General features: G+C 39.0%; 1 protein-coding gene across 3 annotated transcripts in view; it reads left to right on the top strand.

Annotated features, from left to right (window-relative positions):
• Nucleotides 1–14,464, top strand: part of ITSN2 (intersectin 2) — an 85,340-nt gene that overhangs the window by 50,513 nt on the left and 20,363 nt on the right. For all 3 annotated transcript variants that reach the window (XM_065681749.1, XM_065681750.1, XM_065681751.1), the window contains 11 exons: nucleotides 1,411–1,856; nucleotides 2,801–2,922; nucleotides 4,811–4,986; nucleotides 5,324–5,468; nucleotides 5,906–6,111; nucleotides 6,948–7,012; nucleotides 7,913–8,079; nucleotides 8,221–8,266; nucleotides 8,475–8,596; nucleotides 10,353–10,449; nucleotides 12,579–12,770. In XM_065681749.1, coding sequence (XP_065537821.1) covers nucleotides 1,411–1,856; nucleotides 2,801–2,922; nucleotides 4,811–4,986; nucleotides 5,324–5,468; nucleotides 5,906–6,111; nucleotides 6,948–7,012; nucleotides 7,913–8,079; nucleotides 8,221–8,266; nucleotides 8,475–8,596; nucleotides 10,353–10,449; nucleotides 12,579–12,770 — 1,784 coding nt within the window. The remainder of the gene's footprint in view (nucleotides 1–1,410; nucleotides 1,857–2,800; nucleotides 2,923–4,810; nucleotides 4,987–5,323; nucleotides 5,469–5,905; nucleotides 6,112–6,947; nucleotides 7,013–7,912; nucleotides 8,080–8,220; nucleotides 8,267–8,474; nucleotides 8,597–10,352; nucleotides 10,450–12,578; nucleotides 12,771–14,464) is intronic.

Below are 14,464 nucleotides of genomic sequence, written 5' to 3'. Positions count from 1 at the left end.
ACCAACTGGTTTTGTTTTCTTTTGTTTCACTGATTAAGAAACCATAGTTTCTATGGTTCGATTCTGGCTGTCTTAAAATGTAAGTCTGTTTTTCCTCTCTCCCGACCTTCTGCTATCAGCTACTTGGTTTGGGTTTAGCAGCCTTAGATTGAAACGGTGCCAGAGAGGATGGATGGGTGTTCTTAGTGAGCGTTCCTCAGCTTAAAATTGCTTTGATGTGCTAGTTTTGACTTCTCAGTCAGAGAATTGCCATGTTTTCTCTTTTTGAGAGAGATTTTTGGTGATTCGTATTTGCTTTGACTGTTTTTAATGAAGTAAAGCTAGTGAGCTTGTATATGCAATTCAGGGCCTCAACTCAAGACAGCTTTTTTCTACAACGGTGTAGTGGAGTTTCATAACACTTGTGACAGTCCCTTTAAGAGAACCATATACTGTATGCGTAGGGATAGCCTATTAAGGGTTGTCTGCACTTTTCAGAGGAAAGATCTTGACAGCTAAAATGCAATGATTTTAAGCATGTTGAACTGGGTAATAACTTCTTTGGAGAGATGAGGCACAGGATAAAATCTGAATAATTTCAGAGAATACAGTCAGGTTTTGAGATTCTGTCTGCTGAAGAGTGTGGCTGTGGTGAGGGTAAGTGTATTGAATGGATTACAGCTGTCAAAGGCAAAAAACTTAAGCAGCAAAGATCAGTAGTCAAAGGCTATTTTAACTGTATGTACCAGAATAAGTTTTTGTTACTAATCTGTTTGAAAATCGTAGTTTCATAGAATTATAGAGTGGGTTGGATTGGAAGGGACCTTAAAGCTCATCTAATTCCACTCCCCTGCCATGGGCAGGGACACCTTCCACTAGACCAGGTCGCTCCAAGCCCCGTCCAGCCTGGCCTTGAACATTGCCAGGGATGGGGCAGCCACAGCTTCTCTGGGCAACCTGTGCCAGGGCCTCAGCACCCTCACAGGGAATTCTGCCAAATATCTAATCTAAATCTCCCCTTTTTCAGTTTAAACCCATTCCCCCTTGTCCTGTCACTACAATCCAATAATGCGATACAGATACTACCTTGGTGGGCAGCTTAAAACCACCTTTGTTCAATTAACAGGTCGCTTCTTCCACATCAGGATACAGGTGAGCAGAAGTATTTGTGGAAGCACAGCACAAGTGCACACATGTCAGTGTTTTTATACCAAGAATTTTAATCCATTTGTTACTTATATGTGTAGTATAGTGGCACTCATGATAAGACAAAGCATGTTCTCCTGCGGAACAGCTTATCACCCAGAGAGGAAAGCGATCAGTGTCATAGGCTCAGTTTTACTGAAAAATGCAGTCAATTACTCTATGAACACAGTCTCATTAATTTTTATCTGAACGTTCTCCCATGTCTCTCTCATTCTTTTCTTTCAGGAAAGCAAAACGGGATAAGGAGAACAGATGGCAGGAAAACATCCGAAGGGAAGAGGAAGAGAAAAAGAAGCGATTGGAGGAAGAACGAATGCAGGAAAAAGTTCAAGAAAAGCTGAAAGCTGAAGAAGCAGTTGCTCTGATGAGGGAAAGGGAAAATAAACAACAGTTTTATGCAGAGCAAGAGAAAAATAGGCAAGCCGCTACCTTGAGGGAGACAGAACAGCAAAGGCAGAGGCAACTGGAAGAAGATAAAAGAAAGCAAGAACAAATTGCAAGAGAGGCTGAGGAGAGGCGTAGGCAGAATGAAGAAATAAAGAAGATAAAAGAAGTGACCAACTCTCAAGAGATGGAGAAACACACTTCTAAATTAAACGTAACTGAGAAGTTTGCAGATCTCTTGAAACCAACAGAGGGTAAAAGTCTTAAGCCACCCTGGAAAAATGAAGGTAATCTTAGTCTGTTAGATTTTTGGTTTAATGATTCTCATTTTCCTAAGCATTTTGTCATTCTTAAAATGTAGTAGTATTATTAATGTGACATTATGGCAGGCTTATTGTCTAAAATGTTATTAAAAAAACCCCGCAACAATGTTTAATGTCTTTAGTTTTAAATTATCCTGTTAACTTAGGTGCTGAAAACTCATAGAAGTAACCTGTGACTGATTACAAATCTTCTAGTGATCCTGGTCAGTAAATCACAGATGCTGGAAACAGTAATAGGACCTAACTGTAGTTGTGGACTTTAGCAAAAATACTGTTAAACCACTATTTTTCAAAGGCAGTTTTGATTAGTTCCATCTTTCATTAGTTCTTGTCAGTTTTTATTAGCCACCTTTATTACTGAGTTCAGCAAAAACCAAATTAGGACAGTGCTGAAGGATATTTGCACACTTCAGCTGTACCTTGTAAAACATAAGCAGTGTCAGTCACAGACTTGGAGAATAGAGGTACAAAGAAATTAGAACTGATATTTTGGTATTCTAGGTTTCCAAGTAAAACCTTCATACATGCTGCTGAACCTTCACTGTTTCAACAGTGGTATCTTTTCAACTTGGATTATTATAGTTGTGTAAATGCGACTATAGTAAAGCAGTGGGTAGCCAGAGCAGTTTGGCAAGGAAAGATGAGAAGATAAAGATACAATTTTTTTGCTTCAGAAGACAGTGCATTTTAGTGCGTGTGTTACATTAACTGTGATTTGCATGTTGAAGTCATGCACTTAATGTATCCCATTGGCCTGCTGTAGCTGGTGATCTGCTTTGATACTTGCCTGGGGGCAAGAACTGTTCTCTTCTTGTATTCATACCTGTTGCTTAGAATGATGGGGCTTCACCTACACGCATGTCTTTTAGCTGAGTTAAAATTATAACTAATTTTCTCTACCCTTCCAGGCACTGCATTTAGTGTCTCAGAGTCTAGGATTTCAGTTACCTTGGTAAATTACAGAGCTTTATATCCATTTGAAGCAAGGAATCATGACGAAATGAGCTTTAATACTGGGGATATAATTCAGGTAAGATTTGCCATTCACATTTAACTTGCAGAAATCCCACCCACTTCCTCGGCCTCGAGATACACAAGGTCTTACATGTCAAAAGCCTTACATTGGTACATTTTAAAGCTTACTCAAAATTTAAGTTTGATTGCTTTTTCTTAAACAAGTAGAATTAATGTTAATTCAGCCAAAATCTTTCTTTGGATTTTACGGATCCTAGATGTGTTGAGATTGTGTTTAAAATAACAATAGCAAATGGTAAATGTAAACTTCCCAAAATTAGTAGACCAGGAACGATATAGTTGCTGCAGTTTATTGTACTTATACAGGTTTGCCTGTGTCTGCTTGAAATATGAACATAGTAAGCAGAGGCATGAATTAGTAATTAATGCATTTGAATTAAAATAAAAGTAGTTATTTAACAAGTAGATGTGAAAAGTTCTTCTGAATCTTAACACTGTTTTCTAATGTATTGTTAACATTGACTTCTGCCTCTTGTTGGCTGGTCCTTTACGCACGTTCCCTCAGGCAGACATATACAGCAGTTTGTTTTGTGTCCCTTCTTCGTAGCACTTTTCTGGATTCATCTGAATATGCTACCTGCAATATTACTGCAGGACTATAAGATTGGAAATGTCTTCTAACATCTCAGTTGAAATGTGTTATTTTTTTACAATGAGGGCAGCAAAATACTGGAACAGGTTGCCTGAAGAGGTGGTAGATGTGCCGTCCCTGGAGACACTCAAGGCTAGGCTGGGTATGATTTTGGCCAGCCCAGTCTAGTTGAAGATGTCTCTGCTCATTACAGCAGAATTGGACTACATGACCTTTGAAGGTCCCTTCCAGCCCAAACTATTCTGTGATTCTATGATACTGTGTAATTATATCACTTGCCAGCATAGACAGTTTTGAAAGCATATGCCTTCAGGTGGACTTGTGAAAACTGATTTACAACCATGGTAGTGCAATTAACATATATGTATCTAATATATAAGTATGTATGGTTCCTCCTCATTTAGACTATAAGAGATATATGTAGGTGATGAGGGAAAATTTACAAAGCAATGTAGTACAAAATATTAAAACTGTGAAGTATTAGGCTTCAGTTTGATGGTGTTAAATCATTTATTTGCATTTCTTTTTATACCGATGAAGCATGGAAGGGGAATAAGAGAAGAAGATTTTGTTTTGGCTTCCTTCTCAGATATAACTGTGTCATTTAACTACTGGTAACTTATATCACAAATAGCTTAGCAGCTGCTGCCCCCTCCTCTTACCTTCAATCCTCAACTAAGCTAACTAGCTGGTAGTATTTGATGAGCTGGTAATTTTTAGCTAATTTTGACGAATTTGCTAATTTGTAGCATAGTGGAGGCTTCAATATTGCTATGAATGTTTAGAGATGCTCTATACTTAGTCATATAGCAAGTAACAGAATTTTTTGATGTGTTCTGGATGCAGTCAAATGGCAGTTAATTATATCTGTAAGCAGAGCTGCAGCAGTTGTTTTCAGGCACTGCTGGGCTTGCCAGCCGCTGCCTCTTGGCTGTGCATTTGACAAAACAAAGCACAAACTATCATCATTCCTGGCAAGCCAGAATGGCTCCAGGTGTAGTACATGATCACCAGTGTGCAGGTTTGGGATCTGTTTGAAGGAATATGGTGTCTTTGCGGCCTGTCTCTACCTGTCTCTAAGTCATTGCGGTTGTTGCATTGCATCACCCTGTTCCTTAAACAGGGCAAAATCAGCTCCGTTCTGGAAGGGAAGAGAATGAAAATGCTGATCCAGTATGAGTGCTGTTCATGCTGTTCAGAGTGCTAGTAGGTGCTGACACTGTGATTAAAGGATACCCTTTTTGTTTCATGCTGCTAACTGTTTTCTTTGTATTTATCCGCCTGTACGTAGGTTGATGAAAAAAATGTGGGAGAGCCTGGTTGGCTTTATGGGAGTTTTCAAGGACATTTTGGTTGGTTTCCCTGCAATTATGTAGAAAAAATTCCAGAAGGAGAAAAATCATTATCTCCTAAGAAGGCCTTAATTCCTCCCATAGTATCTTTATCTACTACCTCAGCTGCTTCAGAGTGAGTTTTTGTTACGTTTGTGTTCAAGTCACTTTTTCTAAGTTTAGCAAAGACATAATGTGCTGTATGGTTTTATTTGGTGGTTTGGGGTTTTTTATTGCTGTTTTGGGTTTTGGTGGGTGTTGTTGGTTTGGTTAGGTTTTGGTTTCCATATAAATGCAGAAAACTTACTGAAGAACCTACCTGAAAGTCTTAGACTGGAAACTGTAGTCTTTGATAGTCTGCTTCACAATGTGTAGAATGTGTTTTATGTATGTTAAAAAAAGTATTACTCTGCTTGAGGTGCTTTTAAAATAAAAATTGTAATGTGTTCAATATGCCTGTGTTCAATTTTCAGACCACTTTCACCAAGTAAATCTGCGGAAGAATCTGACTACCAAAACATCCCTTTTTCTAGCCTGAATGTTAATACAGCATGGCAACAGAAATCGGCTTTCACTCGCACTGTGTCCCCTGGATCTGTTTCACCCATTCATGGACAGGTATATTGTGTGGGAGTGGAGAACTTGCTGTATTTTAGATTCATGTTAATTAAACTAATTTAAAGAAAAAACAATCCAAACCACAACTTTTCTAATACAGGGTGCACTGAACAGGCTAGATGATAAAGAAGCTAGTCTGAATGCTCCACTAGTGTGCTTTGACATAATTCTGTATGTTTCCAGGGCCCACTGAGCAAAAAGGCTCATGCAGTATGTTTCATAATTCTAAAAATAATTTTCACCTGTGATTAGACACACAAGATATTTCTAACAAATAAGAAATAGAATTGAGAGATTGTTCCTCAGTTAGCAGCTTGTATACATCAAGCCCTCACTTGCTTAAACGTCAGTAAAGGATACATCAATGTTTGCTTTTTAATGCCTGCACCAGTTTGGGGTAGTGTGGTCATTCAACATCTCCACTTGTGTCTTAACAGGGTCAGCCTGTTGAAAACTTAAAAGCACAAGCACTTTGCTCTTGGACTGCAAAAAAAGATAACCACTTGAATTTCTCAAAAAATGATATCATTACTGTCCTGGAGCAGCAGGAAAACTGGTGGTTTGGAGAGGTACATGGAGGAAGGGGTTGGTTTCCAAAATCATATGTCAAGCTTTTACCTGGGAGCGAAATCAAGAAAGAGGAGTAAGTGCAACTTTTATTTTTTGTTTTATTCAACAGCTCACAAAAAGAGGTGGTTTAGAGTGCAAAATTCTTGCAGTGCTTTAAAGTGCAGAATATAAATACCATTTACAATTTAAACCATGCCACTTCAAGCTTTTATTGTTTCATTCTGGCAAGCGAAGTAATGCTGGGCTCACTACTGTGTAAACAGACAGTCTTCAAGGCTGAGTGCTGTGAAAAATCAGTGGTGTTTGATTATTCATCAAGTGCCAGACTTTGTTTTGGTTCATTACCGAGTCAGCTCTCTTGCAGTGTAGCTACACTCTGCCTCTGAAGGTATCAATTTGTAAGTGACCTACAAATAGTTGTAAGCTTGTAAGATATATCTTGCAGAAGTAGTGTATTTTTCTTTACTTGAAAAGGTGTTTATATCTATTCTAATGCTGCAGGGTAACTGTTCAGGTAGTAATTCAAAGTCGGGTAACTGCGGGGGGATAGCTGCACCATTGTGTGTGAATTGTTCTTTTCATGTGTTATAATGAAAGTTCTTAGAAATTCCGTAGAATGTGAGAATTTAGACAAAATCTTGAATTTGTTCTTCTTTTGAATAGCATAATTTGCAGATATATATTCTCATCTTTCATCACATTTCTTTTCTTTTTTTTTTTTTTTTTTAAGTGGTATGCCTTGGGTGACATTTATCTTAAATATCAGTAATACCTGTCACTGTTTGACAGTCGGGGTGTCTTTGCCGTTGATTCAGAGGGAATACCAGCTTTGAGATAATCAGAGTCTTATCTTAATAGAGAGATGTGTTCTTGCCTTTTAGTTACACAAACCTTTGGTTTTTTCTGCAGACCAGAAGCTATTTATGCAGCTGTAAACAAAAAGCCTAACACACAGTCTTACACAGCAGGAGAGGGTAAGACAGCATGAAATATGCTACTTAATAATACAGCCTGGTTTTGCTTCATGGCTTGTGAATAAGCTTAAATGTGATGGGTTTCCGAGCAGGCCTTAATGCTTGTCCAAAAGATACAGTGAAAATGTTGATTTTACTGATATGAGATTCATAAAACAGGAATGTAAGTAAAGCTTATAACTAATTCAGGTTGAGCATAGGCCTGGGTTTTTCTTTTGTTTTTATGACTGTTCAAGCATTAATTTATTTCTGAAAACTTAAATATGTCTCATACCCATGAGTTCTTTTCCTGCTGTTCTCTACTGTGTTATGCTGTACCGTAGAGACATGAGAAGGGACTTCTAGTCTCTTGAGTGTGAAATGTCTGCTTTTAATCAGTAGGGAGTACATAAATACTACTAGAGAAAAATTTCTGGGAAGCACTTTCTAAGCTTTTTAATCTAGTGTCTCTGCATGCTTCACCAATTATATTTTAATTTCACTTGTGTTTTCCTTTTTGCTGTGTTAGATAAGAATGCTTTTAATCAGGTTTAGGTGTGGAATGTACGTGCTTGCTGTGAAACACAGAGGGAGGGTGGAATGTTTAATGCAGGAGTTGAGTTTTCAAGCTGTGGTGTACAAGCCTCTGCTGATCTGCGGGATGATGGCAAGGTAGTAACTCTTACTGTGCCAAATTAACACAAAGTTGTGTACCTGTAATTCAAAGTTGTAAGCATGAGGTGAGATGTGATTACAATCAAGCAAGTAGCTAGGTTGATTCAAAGAGTTGTGAAGACATGATCCATGTTGTGAACACACTGATGAACATTGATATCAAAGATACCTTTACTTGCATATGATTTATTTTTATCCTCCTGTCTGAAACTGTTGTCTCCTTCTTTGTATGTACTGTTTGCACAGAGTATGTTGCACTCTATTCGTATTCAAGCTCTGAGCCTGGTGACTTGACGTTCACAGAAGGTGAGGAAATCCTCGTGATCCAGAAGGAAGGGGAATGGTGGACCGGGAGCATTGACAGCAGAACTGGAATCTTCCCCTCCAATTATGTCAGACCAAAGGATCAAGAAGTGAGTTTGAATTCTGACAGTTATGTTAAATACAGGCTCAAAATTAAAATCTCCATGTGTTTTTCTGTCCACATGCTTAAAGTTGATGTAAACTCTACTGTTTTTATTGCACACTAAAAATTGATTCTTGTGTCTTCTTAGGCTTCTAGTAATGCTGGCAAAACTGGAACTATAAATAAGAAACCCGGTAAGTGTGTGATAACTTTTTAACATTTAGGACTGTTTTGTAAGTGACTGTGAGCATTTAGGTTCATAGCAGTGTTTTAATGGTGGGTTACGTTCTTAGCTGCAAGATATGTACCAGGATATTTCTATGTATCTAGCTCTTACTGTAAGGAAAATGCAGTTAATATATTTTCTTACTAACAAGTGCAATTCATGTGTTATCTTTTCAGAAATTGCTCAGGTTACAACTGCCTATGCTGCATCAGGAACTGAACAGCTTAGTCTTGCTCCAGGACAGCTAATACTTATTCTGAAGAAAAATGCCAGCGGATGGTGGCAAGGAGAGTTGCAGGTAGTTACTGAAGGAGAAATAATTGTGACTTTGTGAATGGCAAGGAGGTGATCTTGGGTTTAATTTGAGAAAACAACTAAGAATAGTGTTCTAAAAGCTGGCTAGAAATCATAAATATGGTATAAACCAGATTTAGGAGGAAAAAAGGTTTGTATTTAAACCTTGGGTCACTGGGCATTCTTGTTTGTTGCTTTGGGGTGGGCTTTTTGGTCACAGAAGACAGTAAAGCTGTCACTGAATGTGTGCTTGAGATGGGGAAGAGAATTGTTGACTGTTATTAAATTGGTTAGGATTTACCTGGTAAAACATTACGTTGTAAAATTATTCTAATGAAAGAACTGGAAAGAACTTAGAAGTTGGAATTGGGAGCTAGTTGATTGCGAAGGCTGGTGATCCCACTTTTCTCCTTTCCCCACCTAGTGATGAGTTTCTAGTCCCAGGTGTTGAGGGTACTGTTACATGACGTTCTTAAATCATAGTTCGTATTTTGACTTTTGGAGCCCTACGAATCTTGTCTGTAATAGCGTTCCTCTTTGCAACCAATGCAAAAAGTTTAATCGTGATCTTATAATGTCTTTTTGTTACCCTTTAGCTGAATCTGCAACATTACCCTGAATTTAAACATGTTACTTCCAGTAATGAATGCTATTTCCAGTAGTGGGATTGAACATTCAGCACAATAGAATGTCCTGTCCTCTTAATATCAGTTTGTTGGCCTTTGCCAAGGTATTCCTCAGTGACACACAGTCTTGTTTTGAGCAGATACTCTTGTTAACACCCATCTTCCCTCTCCCACAGTTAGAACAGGGCTGATACAACTATTCAGCATCAGTTTTTAGAAACAGCCTGCTTTACAGATAAAGGAGGAGAGGTCACAGTGAGCAAATCAAGAAATTGCTGCACTGAGTTTCTGTGGTTTAGCAGCAGTGGAAAGCTTACTGAAAGCCTGTACAAATATATGAATAGTTTGTATTTGAAGAAAAGTAAGCCCAGTGCTTGTTCAGGAAGAAGCCTCAAAGAATAAAAAGACAATTAAATAAAAAAGTGGGAGAAGGGAAACTGCGATCCCTGATTGTCAGTTCTTGATAGTTTGATAGTAGTAAACCTCAGTTTGCAGTTAGGTATATCTAAAATCTGTAATTTCTAAAGAATTTCTAAAGGTATTTCTAAAATCTGGGATTTCTAAAATCACTTTTACATCCAGATTCATGTGTATGTGTGTACTCTGAAGTATATTTATTTCTTCAGTGTGTGCAGAGATCATTTTTACCTATGGGACTAAAAAAGAAAACTCTGAAAAATAAAAATCTTCCCCAAGTCTCACATGCTGCAGTAGGTAGGAAGTGATATCAAATACTTAGGTCAGGATTTTCAAAAGTAGCTTATGGTAATTGTTACCTCTGTTGTGGATATCTCCTCGGAGACTGCTGGCACAATGTGTAAGTGGAATGTTTGTAGAGCAGATTTTGAGCCACACAATTAAATTACACACTGAAATCATTAGCTGCACTTGAAAATGTAGGATGAGCACAGTTGCTAGAATATATTTGGTGCAGCTTTATTTTAATTGGATTGTTTTATCCTTAAGCAGATTTTTTTTTTTCCTTTCGAGATCTGTTTAATATTTAGTTGATGTTTGGAATGCTGAGTTTTTGTCTTGGGTTGGCATAACTGTGTGACATATTTATTGCATTTTTCCCAATCTGTAGACTATTTCATTTCTTAATTGTGTACTGACCATTTTAAACATTTACAGGCAAGAGGGAAAAAGAGACAGAAAGGATGGTTCCCTGCCAGCCATGTGAAATTACTGGGTCTGAGCAGTGAAAGAACCACATCTGCTGCTCCCTCAGGTAAAAAAAAGAAACAACCAAAGAAAGACTTTATATTTAATTTAGAGGTTTTTATGCAACTGCTTCAGTTGTTCTGCTACTAGTCTGAATTACATAACTAGCATAATACTGTATTTAATGGCTATGGTGGGTTGACCCTGTCTGGACACCAGGTGCCCACCAAAGCCACTCTGTCACAGACCTCCTCAGCTGAACAAGGGCCATAAAATATAGCAAAAGTCTCATGGATTGAGATAAGGACAGGGAGAGACCACTCAGCATTAATATCACGGGCAAAACAGACTTGACTTGGGAGAATTAGTTTAATTTATTACCAATAAAATCAGAGCACAGTAATGAGAAATCAAACCAAATCTTTAAACACCTTACCCCCACCCTGCCCTTCCTCTGGGCTCAGAAGGACTCCCTAATTGTCTTACCTCCCACCCCACAGCATGCAGGGGGATGGGGAATTCACATGTTGTTTCTGCTGATCCTTCCTCCTCACACTCTACCCCTGCTCCAGCATGGGGTTCCTCCCACAGGAGACAGTCCTCCGTGAACTTTTCCAGTGTGAGTCCTTCCCACAGGCTGCAGTTCTTCATTAACTGCTCCAGTGTGGGTTCCCCAACAGGGTCACAAGTCCTGCAGCAAACCTGATCCAGTGTGAGATCTTCTCTCCCCAGGCCATAGGTCCTGCCAGGAGCCTGCTCCAGCATGGGCTTCCCATGGGATCACAGCCTCCTTTGGGCACCCCCCTGCTCTGGTGTGGGGTCCTTCAGGGGCTGCAGGGGCACAGCTTGCCTTACCATGGGCTGCACCTCGGGCTGCAAGGGAATCGCTGACCCAACACCTGGAGCACCTCCTCGCCTCCTTCCTCACTGACCCTAGTGTCTGCAGAGCTGGTGTTCTCACATATCCTCACTCCTCTCTCCAGCTGTAGTCGCTCCTGAGCAGTAACTTTCTCCCCTTCTTAAATGCATTATCCCAGAGACACTGCCACCATCACTGGTGGGCTCAGCCTTGGCCAGCAGTGGGGTCTGTCTTGGAGCCGCTGGCACTCTGTCAGACGTGGGGGAAGCTTCCAGCAGCTTCTCACAGAAGCCACTCCTGTAGCCCGTCTGCTACCAGAACCTTGCCATCCAGATCCAGTACATAGCTGTATCTGAGTGTTGTGTCACTTTGGAAGGTATAGTCCTAGTTAGAACCTGGGTCTTTTGACAGACTTGACCATTCAGCTGTTGGCTGTATCCAAGAAAGGTCTCACAACTTCTTAATCAAAACAGTTCTTCATAGGGTCCCTTCCTAGCGTATGCTATTCTCTACATATCTTACAACAGAAACTCTTATCATACAAAGATGTTTATATCCAGAAATCTGTGAGAATGAGCAGTCCATCTTCTATGGCAAGAGCTTTCTAGTTTTGCAGGGTGCACTGAAGAGCCATACTCTTCTCATTTGGAAACTCCATGTTCTAAAATTTTACAGAAAACTAACAGTCCTTGACAGACACCTTGGAATTACATGTACTGCTCCTTCTAGGGAAGGAAACTGAGCAGCAGATATCCACTAGATCTTTCCATTTGAGCGGCCAGGTACAAATGAGATTATTTCACAGAAAATGAGCTTTTTTGATTCTACATGCTTAAATTGTGCTATTCTCCACAGCTATGACTTGCTTATACAACACAACAGCTTCTGGGTATTACTGGACCAAACTTCCCTTCAAATAAAGTAGCAGCTTGCAATTAACTAACAAACATTTCCTCTTCCTTAGCTGCGTTTTTTTCTCACAAGTGTCAGGTGTAAGATAATCAAATTCACTTTCTTTTCCAAGACAGTAAAAGAGATAGGAGCATGCTTGATTATGTTTTATGACATTTAGAAGTAGATTTGGCTATGTGCTATACTAACTGAATCCATTTGCTACATAAGTGCATAGATACATAAAGTAGAAATAAAGATTACTGCCTGGCCCAATTGGAAAGAAAAGGGAGGTTAGTTCCACATCAAGATCAGATCATGTGGCACTTTTCTTATGTAACAGTGTATGTGAAATTGTTGTTTCTTTCCCATGGTTATGTAAAGCACTGAAAAAACAGTGTTAATATTTGTGTAACTATTCTGGTATTTTGTTTTTTTCTTCATAGTGTGTCAAGTCATAGCTATGTATGATTACATGGCAAACAATGAAGATGAGCTCAGTTTCTCCAAAGGGCAGCTTATCAATGTACTGAACAAAGATGATGCTGACTGGTGGCAAGGAGAAATCAGTGGTGTTACAGGTCTCTTCCCCTCAAACTATGTGAAGATGACCACGGATTGTGATCCAAGTCAGCAGTGTAAGCAACTTTTATTCGTTTTATTACCTTATTTCAAAGATGCATTGTTATTCTTCTTTGCGTTTGGAATTTGGAGTTCCAGGCATCAGCAGAATGTATTGATACTTTAAATACTCTTTCTTTAAATAATCTTAGTATAGTACTAAGTACTTCAAATATTTTTCTATTTAACCTACAAGCAACCATCACGTTACCAACCAGCCCGGGGGTGGTAGTAAGAGTGCTCAGGTGAGCTAAAAATGCCCGATTTCATAAATGTTCCCCTTCCAGTAAAGATGCTGATGTTTGATAACTGACAGAGACTGGGAATTGGTACAGGCATTCTATGCTCCACTACAGAACTTGCTTGAGTTTTATAAAACAAGAAAAAATGTCTGCTGTAGTCATCTTTAACTTAAAGTATGTTATTAAATAAGCAGTTAAGTAAAAGTAATCATAGAAAGGTAGGAAAAAGATTCTAGTATTACCAAGTGATCTGTCCTATGGTAAATATGCGTGTCCTGGCTCCCAGCAACCTAGCTCTCATCCAATGCTGAGGAACAAGATACCCATAAAAAACATAGGTTAAGCTGAAAATTATCAGCAGCAGGCAAGAGAACTGAACGCTAGAGTATACACCTGCCTGACACTCAATTTTCTCTGCCTTTTTTGCACATGAACACAGTAAAGGCTTCTGGTGACCCACACACATCCCATTTTTTTTCCCCCTTTCTTCCACCATTATTACTCCCTCAGCTTTTCATCTTGAGGCACTGTGGTTAAACCAACTTTTATATCAACCCGTGCCACCAGTGGGTTTGAGAATATATCTTGATGCTCCTTTGACGTAACAGCCTTGTCCTTTCACTTGCCTTTTTTTCCCTAGGCATCATTTGTAGTTTTCTCAGCATAAAGACACACATCCAGAAGTCTGGTTCAGTTTCACTCTTAATAGTCTGTAGATAGCATGTAGGACCAGTTTGCACCTCAGATTTGATCAACGTAGGTGTGTTGTTACAGAAGAGTTCACAAATGCTGTGATGAAGGTACCGCTTGGATTGGAAAGTTAAAATACTTAACCTGGATGGCTTGTTACGGTACCTGGGTAGAATGCACTGTTCTTGAGGTTTTATCTGCATTAAATCTGTGCCCGCATTTCTGGTAACACATTGATTTATTTATTATTTTTTTTCCTATGTATTTCTTTTAATGCCTCTGGCCAGTGTGGCTGTGATAACAAAACCGTCTGCAGTTAGATTGAACTTAACATTCTTTTGATTATGCCTATCTAAATCATTAAAATGATCCTCTGAAAGTCTTGTTGTTGTTTACAAAATCTCAGTTTTGAAGAAATCGTGTAGACTAAACCCGGATGGGCTCTAACATTAAGAGTCTGAGCGTTAAAACTCTCTGAATTTTCAAAAGCGATGGAGATACTGGCTTATCACACCAGGTGTGTTGCCATATAAAGTAACGTTGCTGAAAGCGCTAAGTGCAAGGAGATTATATACACCACTCATTTTCAACAGAAGCAGTGCTGAGATCAAGTTGTAATTGGAAATCTTTGATATGACGGCTAGGTTTTTGTCATTATTTGCTGATATGTCTTTAGGGTGCTTCTCAGATTTCAAAGTTGTGGAGTAAAAATATTTCCATCCAAATCAAACTGTGCCTGTGTGAACAGAACTTTCCTCTGAAAGTATATTGACAAAGGG

Source organism: Lathamus discolor, chromosome 5 (genome assembly GCF_037157495.1).
Source record: "Lathamus discolor isolate bLatDis1 chromosome 5, bLatDis1.hap1, whole genome shotgun sequence".
NCBI lineage: Eukaryota > Metazoa > Chordata > Aves > Psittaciformes > Psittacidae > Lathamus > Lathamus discolor.
Note: the sequence above shows the minus strand (reverse complement) of the source record. Positions and strands in the feature narration are given on the sequence as shown.